The sequence below is a fragment of the Rhinatrema bivittatum genome, chromosome 3, assembly GCF_901001135.1.
Source record: "Rhinatrema bivittatum chromosome 3, aRhiBiv1.1, whole genome shotgun sequence".
NCBI lineage: Eukaryota > Metazoa > Chordata > Amphibia > Gymnophiona > Rhinatrematidae > Rhinatrema > Rhinatrema bivittatum.
This window is the reverse complement of record NC_042617.1, coordinates 383,067,836-383,085,495: the sequence shown is the minus strand read 5'-3', so window position 1 is coordinate 383,085,495 and position 17,660 is coordinate 383,067,836. Positions and strand designations below refer to the sequence as shown.

General features: G+C 40.8%; 1 protein-coding gene across 10 annotated transcripts in view; it reads left to right on the top strand.

Moving 5' to 3' along the window:
* SENP6 (SUMO specific peptidase 6) overlaps positions 1-17,660 on the top strand; it is a 448,534-nt gene that overhangs the window by 67,577 nt on the left and 363,297 nt on the right. For all 10 annotated transcript variants that reach the window (XM_029595592.1, XM_029595591.1, XM_029595594.1 and 7 more), the window contains exon 3: positions 3,076-3,139. In XM_029595592.1, the coding sequence (XP_029451452.1) occupies positions 3,076-3,139 (64 nt within the window). The remainder of the gene's footprint in view (positions 1-3,075; positions 3,140-17,660) is intronic.

Genomic DNA, 17,660 nt, shown 5'->3' with positions numbered 1-17,660 from the left:
ATTTATTTTTTTTAGAGGCTTTTTTTATACCGATACTAGAGGATACATCATATCGGTTTACATCAAACTGAAGGTAGAAAATACATGGAAAGGGGAATAGGGCTGCAGTGAACAAAACAGAACAAAACAAAAACTAGAACTAACGTAACGTAACGTAAAAATTAGTAATTTAGAAGTTTAGTTCTATGGCAATGGGATTATGGTGCAAGGGCCCTAATCTGGGTATGCCTGTTTGAAGAACCAGGTCTTTAACTTTTTCTTGAGTTTGATGGTGCAAGGCTTGAGGCAGAGATTCGTGGGTAATGAGTTTCAGCAGGTAGGGCTTGCAATGGATAGGGCTCGATCCCTTGTGGAGGAGAGGTGTGCATTCTTGAGGGGAGGGATGGGATGTGGAGAGTGCCTTTACAGGTAGCTCTGGTGGGGCGGATGGAGTGTGTGAAATGGAGGGGCTCATCGAGCCAGCTAGAATTGTGTTTGTAGATGGATTTGTGTATAATGGTAACGGTTTGTAGAGGATGCGTGAAGGGATCGAGAGTCAATGGAGGTATTTGTGATGGTTCTAGCAACAGCATTCTGCAGCATTTGGAGCGGTTTTATAGTGAAGTAGGGGAGGCCTATAAAGAGGGAGTTGCAGTAGTCCAATTTGGATGAGAGGGTCGCATGTATGACGGTGCTGAGATCGTGGGTGTAGAGTAAGGGTTTGAGTTTTTTCATAACATTGAGCTTATAGAATCCTTCCTTTAGGACATTATTGATGTGTTTTTTTAAGTTTAATTGCTGGTCAAAAAATGTCGTCATGCCTCTGTATCGCTCCATGGTGAGACCGCATCTTGAATACTGTGTACAATTCTGGTCGCCGCATCTCAAAAAAGATATAGTTGCGATGAAGAAGGTACAGAGAAGGGCAACCAAAATAAGGGGAATGGAACAGCTCCCTTATGAGGAAAGACTAAAGAGGTTAGGACTTTTCAGCTTGGAGAAGAGACAGCTGAGGGGGGATATAATAGAGGTGTGTTAAAATCATGAGAGGTCTAGAATGGGTAGATGTGAATCAGTTATTTACTCTTTCAGATAATAGACTAGGGGGCACTCCATGAAGTGAGCATGTGGCACATTTAAAACTAATCGGAGAAAGTTCTTTTTCACTCAACACACAAACTCTGGAATTTGTTGCCAGAGGATGTGGTTAGTGCAGTTAGTGTAGCTAGGTTTAAAAAAAAGATTGGATAAGTTCTTGGAGGAGAAGTCCATTACCTGCTATTAATTAAGTTGACTTAGAAAATAGCCACTGCTATTACTAGCAACAGTAACATGGAATAAACTTAGTTTTTGGGTACTTGCCAGGTTCTTATGGCCTGGATTGGCCACTGTTGGAAACAGGATGCTGGGCTTGATGGACCCTTGGTCTGACCCAATATGGCATGTTCTTATGTTTTTATGAGATTCTTCTAGCATGTAGTTTCTGTGTAGGGATCTATAGCAGCCTGTCTTCTTCTGTTTTTCTAATAGTTGTATTAGTATTTTAGGACATGGTGTAATATTTATAGTGTTGTCCCTTCATAGGTAGGGTTGTTCGAGTGCTGGCTATTAGTGCCGTATTTTGGTATGGGAGTTTACTATATCGTAATTTAGTATATTCATAGCTTTCTGAAAGCCAAACCCACACCAAACTCACTTTACAATAGTTATAATACCATATGGATTCTAAGTGTCTTTATTGTAGGGATTTCTGGTTGGTGCCATAGCAATATATGTAAATGTATATATTATGATATTTTTACCTCAGATTGTACTTTGAATGTCCTTTTTCATGGAAAATCTGTTATAAATGCATAATTTTTAACTGTATGGTGGAGGGCATGGTACAAGGCTGTAAATTTTGCCTAGGGTGCCTAATATCCTTGCACCAGTCCTGAGAGAGTGAACCACAAACAGACCTTCCACCATTCACCATCTCCCACTTCTCTGGGAGGCAAATGCTGTGGAAAGGTGGGAGGCAGGTGGCATGGTTTCCAGTTTCCTAGAAATATCACTAACACTCTACCTGCCACTCCTCTGGGAACTCTTGGCTCCTGCCTACCTCTTCCCCCAGCATTTCAAATAACCGAAAGGAGGGACCTCTCTCCTTTGTCCTCTCGGTAATTTGACCTGTACTACATCTTGGGGAGAGGTCCACCATCACATACCTCACCTCAAACAGCAGATTGCCTTGAAGCACCCCTGCTGGAGTCGCAGAAAATAGATTTTTACCAAGGTCACACAAGGTCAATAGCAAAGGTGTGTCTTGAACTCAAGACCCAGAACTTATAGATTATTCTGTAGTTCTCTAATCACTGAAGCACCCCTTCATAAGTGTAGAAGTATAAACAGGATTAGAATTTATTGATAAAAGTTAGGATATTGATAATATGTATTTTTTTGTTTAACTTTTGTAATTTTAAGTTTACCTTTTGAATTATGGGATGAAAATCCCTTTGAACAGGTACTTTTTGCTGACAATTTGCTATATTTTTATTTTATTTTATTTAGCATATTTTATATACCGAAGTATAGCGGAGTTGCCTTCACTCCGGTTTACAGTTACAACAACTTGATACATTTAAAGTGAATTAACAGCAAACACTGTAAACACTGTAAAAATTGGTATGGAACATTAGCATAACAGATGATATACCATGTAATAGGTAAAAGCAGAAATCTGAGTTCAAATCATGTAAGGGACATCTGTATAGAACGAAAGGGAAGGATTCTGGGAGTCAGAAAGAGAGTTAGTCAAAGGTGGTAGATTGTATGTCGGATGGAGGGACACACAGAGGGAGAGATCTGTGGGATTATCCTTTATAATCTTTGAGCGTGCAGTCTGTGAGAGTTTGGCTGAGTAGCCAGGCTTTAAAGTCTTTTTTAAAAGATCTTTTTTAAAAAGATGTGTAGACATGTTGAAAACACTACATACTGTAGCATTAATATCAATTATAACTAGTGTGGATTCTGTTTTATTAATGTAAATAGGCATATAATTTTTAATGTGCTGAGATTTATTTTATTTTTATTTTTTGCTTCTTTCCATTGATTTAGTGAAGCAAATCTGCTAACAATAGATGAATATGATGGAACTGATGGTCAAAATGAAGAACAGAAGGCAAGTACTGCAAGTTCTCTATTGATTTTGGCTTTTAAGGTCTCTTGGTTCCTTTTTAATCTTTCTGAACAAGCAAACAATGGGAGTTGTACACCTGGTCATGTCATGTGGATTGGAAGAATGTCTTCAAAACTTGCTAGAAAACATTTTTGTACATGCACAGTTGAATTCTTGTATGCTGCTGGACTAGTTGACAGTTTTACTCAAGTCTTAGAGTCTTGCCAAACTTCTGCTTGGAGATCCTGTTTCCCTGAGATTTTTTCTTGATGTAGTTTTCAGAGCTTTCTTATTTTTCTCTTCCCTAATTGGGCATTTGAAAGGAATTTTCAGAATGTTTAGCAGGCTAACTTCGGCCATTAGCCAGCTAAGCCTCTGCTTTTAAAAATTACTTCATCTCCCTGCTGGGTGGTTAAGATATAACTGGCCAAAAATGGGTGGTCATGAGGTATAAAGTTTAGGAGAAGCTTGTTCTGACAGGATGGACTCCGCCTTAACCAGAGTGGAATCAGGCTGCTGATGCTAACTTTTAAAAAGGAGAGAGCACAACTTTTAAACTGGAACATAGAAGAAAGCCAGCAGTTGCTCAGGAGTGCATGGTTTGGAGGGAGGTATCTTCAAAGAATATTGGTAAACTAAGTAGGTTGGAATGTCCAATAGAGAGGTGATTTGTAAAAGTTGAAAAAAACAAGATGTATTTAAATACAGAGCACACAGATAAAAAGGTCTCCAAACTGCCTTTCTCAGCAGGTTGTGGGTACATACAAAAATAGAAATGCTATACTGCCCTTGGAGTTCGATGTCTAGATTGACATTTAAACTTTTGCCCCAGCGGCAGATATCTGAAAACTTGGTTCTTAGTTACCAAAAACATTTATTTGAGAGAACAGTTCAGCACTCACATAGATCACATAGGTCCCAAGAATAGCCAAAAAGTTGATGAAACTGATACAGCTATGGTTTCTCTGAAAGCTGACAGTAACTGTGGGTTAATAGTACATGAGGTGAAAAGATGATGCAGCTCAGAACCCAAAAGAGGGCAAGAGCCCACTTCCAATTGAAAGTCTCTGCAAGAAATACTGCCCCAAGAATTTTTTGGGTGAAGGGACCAATAGGAAGAGAAGAAATGCATAGAGGGAAAGAGAGAGCAAACAGGAACGGCCCCACTAGGAAGTTCAGAATCATTCAAACAATAACCAGTCAGGGCAGGGAACTTAAAACCCTATAGAAAATATAATCTCTGCAATCTCACCAAATGACACTGGATGGCAACATAAGATTTGCCATACTTTTCTGATCCAAGAGGTCAGATCCGTCCTCTGTGTACGACCGCAAGTACGTCGGGTTTGAATTCTCTTGTTCTGCCTGGCCCCGAACTAGGCACAGGGGACCGTCCGCTATTCCTGTCATCCCATTCTTAGTGTGCCTGTCAAAGTTTCTAGAAACTTTTGACAAACGTTTTTCTGTGCCAGGCTCCATCTGATGATGTCGCCCATGTGTGAGGACTAACATCCTGCTGACCTTGGAGAGCACCTGTTACAGGTAAGCAACCAACTCTATCTCCTTTATCATTTTGGTAATTATTTTTTGTACCTGTTCTAATTTCGCTATATCTTTTTTGAGATACAGTGACCAGAACTGCACACAGTACTCATGGTGTTGTCTCACCATGAAGTATTAGAGGCATTAGGATACCTTCTGTTTTATTCTCCATTCCTTTCCTAATAATTCCTGGCATTCTGTTTGCTTTCTTGACTGCTGTTGCACAATGTGCAAGGGATTTCAACATATTATCCACGATGATGCCTAGATCTTTTTCTTGGGTGGTGACTCCCAATGTGGAATCTTGTATTGTATAGCTATAATTTGGATTGCTCTTCCCTATGTGCATCACTTTGCACTTGTCCGCACTATCTGCCATTTGGATGCCCAGTCTCGCAAGCTCTTGCAATTTTTCATAGTTCTCTTTTGATACAAAATTATTCAAGGTTTTTGAATCAGCAAATTTGATCACCTCGCTCATTCCAATCTCGAGGTCATTTATAAATATGTTAAAAACTAGTGGTCCTAGTACAGATCCTTGGAGCACTCCACTATTCATCTTCTCCATTGAGAAAATTGACCATTTAGCCCTATGCTCTGGTTTTTTTTTTTTTTAATCTTTTAACCGGTTCTCAATCCACAATAGAACATTGCCGCCTATCCCATGACTTTTTAATTTCCTCAAGAGTCTATCATGAGGGACTTTGTCAAATGCTTTCTGAAAATCCAAATACACTATATCAGCTGGCTCACCTTTATCAACATGTTTATTCACATCTTCAGAAAAAATGTAGCAGATTGGTGAGGCAAAATTTCCCTTGACTAAATCCATATTGGCTTTCTCATTAAACAATTGTATTTTTTATAATAATTTCAGCTGTTTTTCGTGGCACTGATATAAGATCTGGTCCGTAGTTTCCTGGATCACCTTGGCACCCTTTTTAAAAACTGGTGGCCACCTTCCATAACTGATTTTATTGATAGTTTACAAATTTCTAATAGTAATTTAAAAATGACATGGGATCTAAAAGTGGTCTTAGCTCAACTAATGAAAACACCATTTGAACCTTTGGAGTTTGCTTCCCTGAAGTTGCTAACATGGAATATACTGTTCTGGTAGCAGTAACATCAGCCAGAAGGGTCAGTGAGATACAGGCTCTGGTTAGTTATTTATCATGCATGCTGCATTCCACAATAAAGTAGTGCACCCAAAATTCCTACTGAAAGTAGTAGCTTTCCATATTAAGCCATTGTGCTCCCTACATTCTTCCTAAGCCTACATGGACATGAGGGTGGAAAAAGCCCTCCATGTCTTGGACTGTAAGAGGGCACTAACTTATAAAAGAAGAACTCAGCCACATCGTTGGGCTTTGCAACGCTTTGTCAAACACCATTCTGGATGCTGAAGATATTATGATTTGTGTTAAATTACCCAACACTTCAATTTAAATTGTTCTTGCTTCTGGGAGGAGGAAGAAGAAGAAAGCAGCACAGGTCAGGAGACCTGCACCGCACGGCGACTTCCTGGGGTAAGAGACCCCTTACCTCAGTCTCCGCTGCACCGTCGCCCAGTCCCCACCGCCACGAGGCCGCCGGAAACCCCGCCCATTCGGCACGCGGCCAATTGGACGCCTCGAACCCCCGGGAGAGGCAGCCCTTTAAATTAGGGCCATCACCTCGGCGCTGTCCTTTCTTGCTGCCGGGAGGAAGAAGAAGAAGCAGCACAGGTCAGGAGACCTGCACTGCACGGCGACTTTCTGGGGTAAGAGACCCCTTACAGGACCACCCAAGACATCCATGACTCAAGGCAACTCAATACCCACCTTGCACTACAACTCCTTCACCAGGGAGAACTCACCCACACAGCACCGAATTCGCCCCAACAGAACTCTTATTCCAATCATGATCTCCCCCTTTAACCAACTCCTTGACCTGGCCCTCTTCACTCTGACTCTATTCAATGCCCAATCGATCACTAAGAAAACGCATATCCTCCATGACTATCTACTTGACTCCAAGCCAGACATTTGTGCCATTACAGAAACTTGACTCAAACTGACGGATACAGCCTTGATTAACCAGCTCCCTACTCACCTATATGATGTCTTCTCATTTCCTAGACAAAGGAAAAGATGTGGAGGCCTCCTTTTAGCTGCCAAAAAGGATCTTAATCTAACCATACAACCTACCAAGACGGTATCTAAGCTAGAAGTGGCCTTGTTTAAATCCAATTTGCTCCAAATCCTCCTCACATATGCTCCACCAGGATTTCTAGACTCAGACGCCTCACCTTTGGTAGAAACCATAGCCAAATACTTAAACCTGGATTCCCCAGCCATAATCTTAGGGGATTTCAATTTGCACATTGACTCGACCCCTCTTTCAACCAATTGCGAAGCTTTCCTAACCTCCCTCACGGCCATGGGCTTCAAGCAAATTGTTAACAAGCCTAAGCATAAAGCCGGACATACGCTCGACCTCATCTTCATCAACTCCATCTTCACACAGCACACACCCCCTACATGCCTCCCAGTTCCATGGTCTGACCATTCTCTTATCGCCTCCACCCTCAAGGTGAAAGGAAGATCCTTATCTCTTCCCGCCCCCCCCCCCATACCACATTGCACTACAGGAAATCCTGCACCTCAGAGGTCCTCAGCAGCTCCTTGGCCAAAGAACTTCCCAACATTGACCTATCAAACCCTAACTCAGCCTTACTCTCTTGGCACAACATCATGGAAGCAGTAGCTAACAGCTAATGCCCCCTCTTGACAAAGAACATTAATCCAGCTCAAAAAAATAAACCATGGTTCTCAAAGGAACTCCGATCATTAAAACAAGATCTCAGACAGAAAATAAATGGCGGAAGACCCTTAACCTTTGTACTCTAGCTACATATAAAACTACTCTCCACTATTACAGAAACGCAACATTACGAATAAAAAGGGATTTTTATGCCCTCATAATCCACGATCTGGTATTTGATGCGAAGGCTCTCTTCTCTTACGTATTGAAACTTACTAAAACCACCACCCCACCCATTCCGGATGACCAAGCGCAGTCGAAAGCCAACGAACTCGCACTCTTCTTCCAGAATAAAATTTCCAACCTTCTAACACTGCCTCCACCCAGCCCTAACCTGCCACCCAGCTCCTCATCCTCCTTTTCAAACTCTGAAGTTTTGCTGGAATCTTTCGAACCCACCTCTGCTATGGAGATCGAAGCCATCCTAAAGAGAATGAAATCCTCCACTCACCCATTTGACCAAATCCTGGCCAAACTACTACTACTAGTGCCGGACTCGATCTCCAAATATCTAGCCGATATTAACTGTTCACTTTCGCAAGGAATTTACCCGGACGCTCTAAAACTGGCCACTCTCAAACCCATACTCAAGAAACCGAACCTGGACCCGGGTGACTCTAACAATTTCCGCCCTTTCTCCAACCTGCCGTTTGTAGCTAAGATCATGGAAAAAGTGGTTAACAGTCAACTATCGGAGTATCTTGAAGAACATAAAATTCTCCACGCTACACAATATGGTTTCCGTAAATCACATAGCACTGAAACCCTCCTAATCTCCCTCACAGACCACCTCAGCATGGGCCTAGACAAAGGGCATTCTTTCTTATTAGTGCTTCTCGATATTTCCGCAGCATTCGACACAGTAAACCATTCCATCTTATTGAATCGTCTATCAGACATAGAGATAACAGGATCAGCCCTCAGATGGTTTGACTCATTTCTCAGTGATGGAGGCTATAAAGTCAAAGTCAGTAATAAGGAATCTCCACGCATCAATTCTCCACTTGGGGTTCTCCAGGGATCCTCTTTATCTCCCACCCTGTTCTATATCTACTTCCTTCCCCTCTGTCAATTGCTCACGACTTTAAAACTGAAATACTACATCTACGCAGACGACGTACAAATTTTGATTCCCATAACCGAATCCCTCGCAAAATCGCTCAAGCAATGGGACAACTGTCTGCAAACGATTAACCTCCTCCTCACTGGCCTTAACCTGGTGCTTAATTCAGCCAAGATGGAACTCATTTCTCCAGATAACGATGACCACCACCAGCAGTCACACTCTAACACTCTAATTACACAAGCAAGAGATCTGGGAGTTATAATCGATAGCCACCTGAGTTTAAAGAAGTTTATAAACTACACTACCAAGGACTGCATCTATAAACTACAGGTGCTGAAAAGACTCAAGCCTCTGCTACACTACCACGATTTCAGAACTGTTCTCCAGGCCATTCTGTTTTCTAAAGTAGATTACTGCAACGCTATTCTACTAGGCCTCCCAGCATCAACCACGAAACCCCTTCAGATGCTCCAAAACGCAGCCGCGAGAATCCTGACAAACACTAATCGGAGAGATCACATTATGCCCATCCTCAAAGATCTGCACTGGCTCCCAGTTAGCTTCAGAATCCTTCACAAATCCCTCACTATTATCCACAAAACCATTCACCACCAGGTCCCCCTTGACCTGCAGTTCCTGCTCAAACTTCACACCTCTGCCAGACCCATCAGGGAAGCTTATAAAGGATCTCTACACGCCCCTCCTAACAAAGCAGCTCACTTGTCAACTGCCAGAGAACTGGCTTTCTCAACAGCGGGACCTTCCATCTGGAATGCCATACCCCCGGACCTGAGACAGGAATCCTGTCTTTTGACTTTCAAAAAAAAACTTGGCATGGTTATTCAGACAAGCCTTCCCCTAATCAAGGCTAGCATTAGCCATGCCACAGATCAGATGTAGGCTTCTCTAGTACCCACCATCGCTATAGTTGTAATTAGTTACTGAGTTTTCTTTCCCCCTCTGCTTTTTCATCTTCTCAGTTACATCCCCCTGTTTTATTGTAACTTTTCGCTCCTTCTGGTTATGGTTAATGTTATAATGCTTCTGTTCCCTGTAAACAGATTTGATTTGATCTGTATCATGAAAGTCGGTATAGAAAAGCTTTAAATAAATAAATTCCTAAGGACTCAAGCCATTGCTTTTCTTCCTGCCAACAGAGTTACAGATGACATGTCCACAGTGGAGAAGTCAGGCAGACATTAGCCTTGTGCATACCGAGGATATTTGATTTTATGGCCACAGCAATTTATGTTCTGCCCATGGTATGTCTCCTTTTGATGTGCAACACACTGGTAGAGTTAAATATTTTACATAGAGTTCTTTTTTAAAAATATATTTATACTTACATTTTTTTTTTTACTAATTATTTTGTAGTTGTAAAGCACCTGTGATTTTATTATCTTTTATTACAAAGGGAAAATCTCAGACAGCAGCCGTAGAAAACTTGAAACTTCTACAGCTTTTTAGCACCACTGGGGGAGCATTTTTGATTTGTGATGTTTCCATATGAGACTTGCTCAGTAGACATTAAAATCATAGTGGTTGTAGGCTCAGGATCTCCAGGTATGCATCTAGATACCAGAAAATCTCTAGGACTCCCTGTCCTGGTGACTTTATCTCAGTCTGGTAAAATTTTCTAAAATTCAGCCTCACTCAAATCTTCTAACCATAGATGAATCCAGCCTGGAGTGGAAAAGCTTATTTAGACTAGCTTCACACTCTAGGCCCACAGGCTCATCAAGAATGAGATTTCCTAACAACTGTTCATCATGCTTTAAAGTTTAAAAAAAAATAAATCAAGTGGTCAATCAAATTTAGACCCATAATGTTATGTCCTTGGGTTGTCTCTGTGAGAGAGACTTTAAGAGCAGTATACTAGACAGCAAAGGAAAATGTTCAGTTGGAGCTGTCAAATGGATTCTTTTTTTTATAATTCTTTATTCAGTTTTCCAATGTTTACAAAACAGAAAAGTATCAAAGCATGTTAACTCACATCACATTCAAATTAAGGCAAATATTACAAAGAAAAAAAGTTTACAAATTTTTACCACTAGCACTTCACAATCAACAAACTTTTTCTGTTAGTAAAGTCATAAGGTGATATGGAGATCCAAGACTTTATTAGGACAAAAATATTTTCAGAAAATTCTTTAAAAAGAAATAGGGAGGAAAAAACAATCTTATCCTTCTTATAGTACTTGTCAGTTAGGTAATATTAGCCTCTACTATGCGATTATCCAACAATTTCTTTAATTGAGCTGGTTCATAGAAAATATATTTGTTGTTTTTTCTAATTTTAATATACATTTACATGGATATCTGATATTAAATTGACCACCCATTTGTCTAACTTCTTGACTCATGCCCAAGAAAAGTTTTCTCTGGATCTGTCTCACTCTTGTCAAGTCTGGATGTATCCAGACTTTTTGACCAAGATATAACTTGTTCCTATTCCATAGGAATAATCTTAATATCGCATCTCTACCTGTGGGGAAACATAAAAGAAACTAGTAACGTTCCACGAACTCTATTTGCTCTTCCAATGAAGTTTCTAAGAAGGCAGTAAGATCAATTCCCATGTCCTGAGCTTGCTCTGGTGGAGGTAGTTCACTCATATTTCGTGGTGAAGCATCAAAAAATATTTTGAATACTGGTGGTATCACTTCTATAGGCACTGAAAGAATTTCAACTAGGTATGTTTTGAATTGATCCCTTATCAAAACCAACTTAATAGAAGGGAAATTTAGAACCCTAAGGTTCAAGTACCTTGATTTATTCTCCAAATTTTCAGTTCTTTTTGCACCAATATCTTCAACTTGAATGAATTTTGTTTGTAATTCCTTAATGGACGTTATTTGCTCAGCCATGCCTTTCATCTTATTCTCTTGAACTTTTATCAGGGGTTCCATAATCTGAATCGAATTCTATGTATTACTCACCACAATAACTAGAGAAGAAATATATTTTTCTAAGGCAACAAGAGCATTCCATATAGAGTCGAGAGTAATCACACTTGGTCTCGATAACTTTGGCATAGTAAGGTCCTGTCTTACCCCACTCTGCCGGCAGACCTCATCTATCCACAAGAATTCATCTGCCGTGTCCTCTCTCCTTTCCTGCTTGTTGAATACTCCGCTCAAGCCCGGCACAATCTTTCCTGCCACTCTAGCAGTTGCAGCCTCCATGCTGCCTGCTAAGGCCCCCGCAGGTGCATGTGAAATGACCGCCATCATACCTCTGATACCAGCCTCCAACATCGATCCCCCTTTGGCCAACAACTGCCGCGGCTCTTGCTTCTGGGCTGGAAGTTTGCTTTGTACGGTGGGGGAGAGCGTCTTAGGTGCTCCCGGGCTTAACAAAGCTTGTATGCCCATGAGGGCCTGGTCATGTTCTATAGCTGGCTCCTCTGCGGACTCCTTTCCCACGGGCCGATACAGTAAGGAGCGGTAGGAAGAACTGCGTTAGTGCCGGGCGCACCCGCGTTTGCCACACGCACAGTCCTGCTCACCTACCGCTCGATACTGTATTTAAATAGCTTGCAAATGCAAGCCGCGTCCAAGAAGTGTCTGTGAAGCGTTAGGCCCGCGCAACCCATTTTACTGTATAGGCACTTAATACAGCGCCTATACAGTATCCTGGGTGCGCTGGTACCTGTCATTTCAAATGACATTTGAAATGACAGGCACCAGGAAGTGGATCCCAACTTTAACCCATGAAAACCTAAAATCCCCTCCTCCCGAAGCGGCTCGACATGTGCCAACTTACCTTTTGTTGCTTTTCAGCCCTTTCAACCTTCTCTGCTGTCCTCCGGAGTGAGGCAGCCGGCGGCGAAAGCGGCTTGCAGCGGTCCCCCCCCCCGCGCAAGTCCCGGTTCTCCTGGCTCAGCCCTCATCTGCTTAGGGAAGATTGTGAAGTCAGGTAAGAGCCCACTGTTCTGTGCCCTCTCCAGTCACGGCGCGAGCGAAGCAAAGCGTACTTTCATTGGCTTGAGCGCCTGTCAATTTGGGCGCTCAAGCAAATGAAAGCACATGGACGGGTGGCCGTGACATCACCGCAGTCTACCCTTACCCCTGCCTCTAACGCAGGGGTAGGGGTAGGTGGTAAATTAGCAGGTTAAACGCGCGGCAAAACGGCAGGGTAAAAAAGCGATAGTCGGGGCGCGCGTTACTGTATGGGAGGGAATAGCTAATTCGATCGTTTACATCTAATATACATGCCGTGAGTGGAAGGGGTTACCCGGTGATTTAAAGAGGCGGTAAGAATGGGTTAAAGGGGATAGTGTATCACAGGTGGGACTAACGCGGCCGAAAAGTGAGTAGAAAGCGGGTTAGAAGCAGAGTAACCGCGGCCACACTTTACTGTATTAACCTGCCGGTGTGGAAACCTTTGTTGGCATGAAGAACCCCTCAATTGTAGGTTGGGAAGGGATAGGTACGATAGGTGTAGAGGTATCCGATCACACCCTACCATTCCTCTTCGTATGAGGCATGATTTTCGAGGTAAAGTCGTCAGACTGGGGAGCTCACCAAACGCTGACCTCTCCCTTTGACGCCATCTTGGAACTCTTCCCTTGGTTGTCTGTCAAATGGATTCTTAAGAGAGATCTTTGGATCAGAGTATAGCAAACAAGGAAATCTGTTTGCTACTGTTCAGAAGAGAAAGATGCCAGCATCCTATTCAGGAGATGATCTGTAAACAGATACCTTTTTTGTTTGCTTACTTTCACAATTCCTTAGTAGAAAGAGCTTAAAATTCAGAAGAGACCAAGAGAAAATGATTATCATAGCTTCCTCTTAGTCAAGACAGAACTGGATTCTGCTTCGCTGGATCTATCCATTTGGAAAGCAGTCAGGTTGGACACTTTTTCATCCCTTATACTGCAGAACTAAAAGCACTGCTTCATCACAGCACACACCACCATTATGTAGAAGGGAGACTAGTTTTTCTACAACCCATAGTTAAGCAAGTCCACATGAATTACATCTTTTGAGGCTTTGTGCCACCTGTCTGAAGTACTTGACTTGGAAGATCTTAGTTTTGATGGTAATCATTGTAGTATGTAGAGTTGGAGAAATTCAGGTCTTAGTTTCATCATAAGAGAGTTATACTTTGCACTCAATTTCTGCCCAGGGTAATGTTGGACTTCCACCTTAATAATCCTACTAGCCTTTTTCCTGAGGTCCGTGCCAATAAAGGCAAATATTTCCTTCTTATTTTGAGCAGAGTAAAGACTTTAGCAAGTCCACTCAGTTTTTTGTTTCCTTTTGCTCAAATAAGACTGGGATAACCATATCAAGAAGGACTTTAATTGGATAGCAGATTGCATATCCTTTACATATTCCCAGGAGGGTTTAACCTTATAGAGGCACATTAAATCTCATAATGTCAATGAAATGACTGCATAGGAAAACTTCCTACTTTCCCTCCAAGGAGAGATTCAAGGCTGTGATGTGGAGTTCAATCCATGTATTAACATACCATTATTGTCTAGACAATGTTTTTCAACTCGACAGTGGGTTGGGTATGGTATTTTTCAGAATCTCTTTGAGGGTTTGAGCCCAATTCCAGCCACCTTATGGACCATTTTTATTTTCGGTTGTCCTGTCTTTTTTTTTTTTTTTTTTAAATAAAGGTCTAGCCTAATCAAAAATAGTTTACCTCCCCTATTGGTCAGTTCTTGTTTTGTATTCCTTTAATTGTAATAACTCTTAGCTAGGCAGTTTAAATTGTATGGTGGATGAATTGCTTGTTCTCAGAGAAAACAGTTACTTATCTGTTATAATTGTTCTCGGAGGACAATCACACAAATCCATTCTCTTCACCTTCTGGAACCAATTTTGTTATCTTAATGACAGAGCCAAGGCACATCTTGGTTACACAGCTGTGTGGGCACCACTCTGCATTCCCAGAGTAGCTAAAAAGTTCTTAAACTGTGAAAGAAACTGGCACGTCTGGCCCCAGATGTGTGAATTGTGAACTACAGTCCTTTGAACACATTTTACAGATAAGTAACTTAATCAGTAATGCATACAGAGGCCTTATTCATTTTTTCCCTTTTGTTTATGCTTCTTCCTATACACTATTATCCTTCTGTTTCTGGTCACCATCTTGCCACGTAATTTTCACACCAATGTCTTTCTCCTGGTTGGTGCACATAAGCTTCTTACCCCACATGTACTCAGCTTATAAGCTTTCTGTCTGGAATAGTATCAGAAGCGTTGCTGAAATTGAAGAAAACCATACCCAATGTGTGCATTTGATCGAATTTTCTAGTCACCCAGTCAAAGCAAGGAGGAATGGACTTGTGTGTCAGAACGACTTGAAATAGTAGAATGGAGAAGTCCTGCACAGGGTAAGCCTAATAGGAACACATTTGTAGAAAAGGAAAATATTGTGGCAGTGATAGATGGAGATGAAACACATGAGTCCCATGAGTATTTCCTGGATCAGGATATGCCAAATAGGATCTTACTCATGTGGTATTGTTCTCTTTATCTTCTATATTAAGCCTTTGAAAATATCCATGTCCAAATTATTAAAGAAATTGCCATGTTTATAAAAATGACTCCAAACTCTGGGGGGGGGGGGAGGGGGTCATTTTTCAAATGTTAGGCTCCTAAATTGTCCCTTTTGATAATTTACTAGGGCTGAGTGCTTAAATATAAGCTCTCTAGTTTCATTAGGATCTAAATTTAGAATCCTCAAATGTCAGTGGCTACAGGGCGGAGTTAGGGCAGGGAAGCAAAGCTAGTAGCTGAACACTGATTTTCAGAACTAGGAACCCAATTTAGGGCCCTTAATTTGGGAACCTTTTTTTTTTTTTTTTTTTAAATGGCCCCTAGAGGTCTACCCACCTCTTTTCAAAACATGTTTGCTGATTACCTCTTGGCCATGTTCCTGAGAAGCAGTTTTTAATATGTGTATTCTATGACTTTGACCCTCACCCATGGCCTTTGCATGTTTTTCCTTTAATGTTGCAATGTGGTCTACTATCTGCCTTCTCATGCTGCTCTCTCTTGAAGTGCTATAACTTTTTCTACCATGTTATGCCATTTTTTAATTATTACTTTCAATATTCTTTTCTGAGGAAGGTGGTATGCAAATACAAAATAGAATGTTGGTATATTAAATCCAAATAAACAACCTACATAACGATCTGGGGGGGTTTACAATAAAAAATAAATAGTCATTATGTAGACATAGAAATATTCCAAAATAAAATCTTAATGAAACATCACAGCTCAAATGCAAACAGAAAATTAAAATATTCTTCTTTATCTAAAATTGAGGGAAGGCATCTCCTAGAATGCTCATCCAAAATTCACAAGACACTTAATGTAATAGAAAATAAAAAGCTGCAACCTAAATTCTCCATAGTTTTGTGTAAAATTACAAATACTTTTATACTTTTAAGGGCTTGTACTTTACCATTTGTCCTTATCCTATCCCCCCTCTCTCTTCATAGTCTCAAACTGTGTGGTCTTAACAAGATTTATTCAGATATGCTTTTTCTTTCCTTAACTTTCCTTTGCTAGTACCTCTGGACCCCTTTTCTTTTTATGTATGGCAAGCCTTCCTTCAAAAGTTCCCTCAAAACTCTATCTTTGAAAGATTCACTGGAAGTCCGATATCTGGCTTTTGCTGCTCCTTCAGTATTCTAAGTTCTCATTCATCATCTGTTTTGCACTTTTGATCATTTGTATTGTTGATATACTTTTGTTTAGATTACAAGCCCCTTTGGGTAACCTGCTTTTCTGTTTTCTTGCACATCTTTATGTACCTTTTTATATTGTCTGCTCTATATCTTTTTTGCATACGACTATGTACACTGATATAGTTCTTTATAAATAATAAAGATAGAATTGAAAAATCAGCTCTACTCTTTGGCTATGGTAGAAGAAGAATGACTTGGCTGCTAAATTTAAAATGGACTATCTCAAAATGGCAGATGAAATTTAATGTGGATAAGTGCAAGGTGATGCATATAGGGAAAAATAACCCATGCTATAGTTACACAATGTTAGGTTCCATATTAGGTGCTACAACCCAAGAAAGAGATCTAGGCGTCGTAGTGGATAACACATTGAAATTGGTTCAGTGTGCTGCGGCAGTCAAAAAAGCAAACAGAATGTTGGAAATTATTAGAAAGGGAATGGTGAATAAAATGGAAAATGTCATAATGTCTCTGTATCGCTCCATGGTGAGACAGCACCTTGAATACTGTGTACAGTTCTGGTCGCCGAATCTCAAAAAAGATATAATTGTGATGGAGAAGGTACAGAGAAGGGCTACAAAATAAGGGGAATGGAACAGCTCCCCTATGAGGAAAGACTAAAGAGGTTAGGACTTTTCAGCTTGGAGAAGAGACTGCTGTGGGGGGATATGATAGAGGTGTTTAAAATCATGAGAGGTCTAGAATGGGTAGATGTGAATCAGTTATTTACTCTTTCGGATAATAGACTAGGAGGCACTCCATGAAGTTAGCGTGTGGCACATTTAAAACTTATCAGAGAAAGTTCTTTTTCACTCAATGCACAATTAAACTTTGGAATTTGTTGCCAGAGGATGTGGTTAGTGCAGTTAGTATAGCTGTGTTTAAAAAAGGATTGGAGAAGTCCATTACCTGCTATTAATTGAGTTGAGTTAGAAAATAGCCACTGCTATACTAGTAATGGCAACATGGAATAGACTTAGTTTTTGGGTACTTGCCAGGTTCTTATGGCCTGGATTGGCCACTTTTGGAAACAGGATGCTGGGCTTGATGGACCCTTGGTCTGACCCAGTATGGCATGTTCTTAACTTTGCTTATCATTCAGACCTGTGCAGATTTAAGGGTATTTTTGGAAAAAGTTCCATAGAAAAATCATACATGAAGAAAAAGCACAAGATAATTCAGTGATTAAAGGAATCTGCAGTGAGTTTGTGCAGAACAGGCACTTGTTTATATCCCTTGTAGGTATTTTTAATCTTGTTTCTGTTCAAATCAGTACTGCAAATGTGCTTTGTTTTAGAAGTTTGTTTAAAATTCATTTACAGATAGGTAACCCTGGGAAACAAAATTTGAAATAAAAGCCCTTATCTCATCATAACTCTTTAAATTGTTTTTGACCC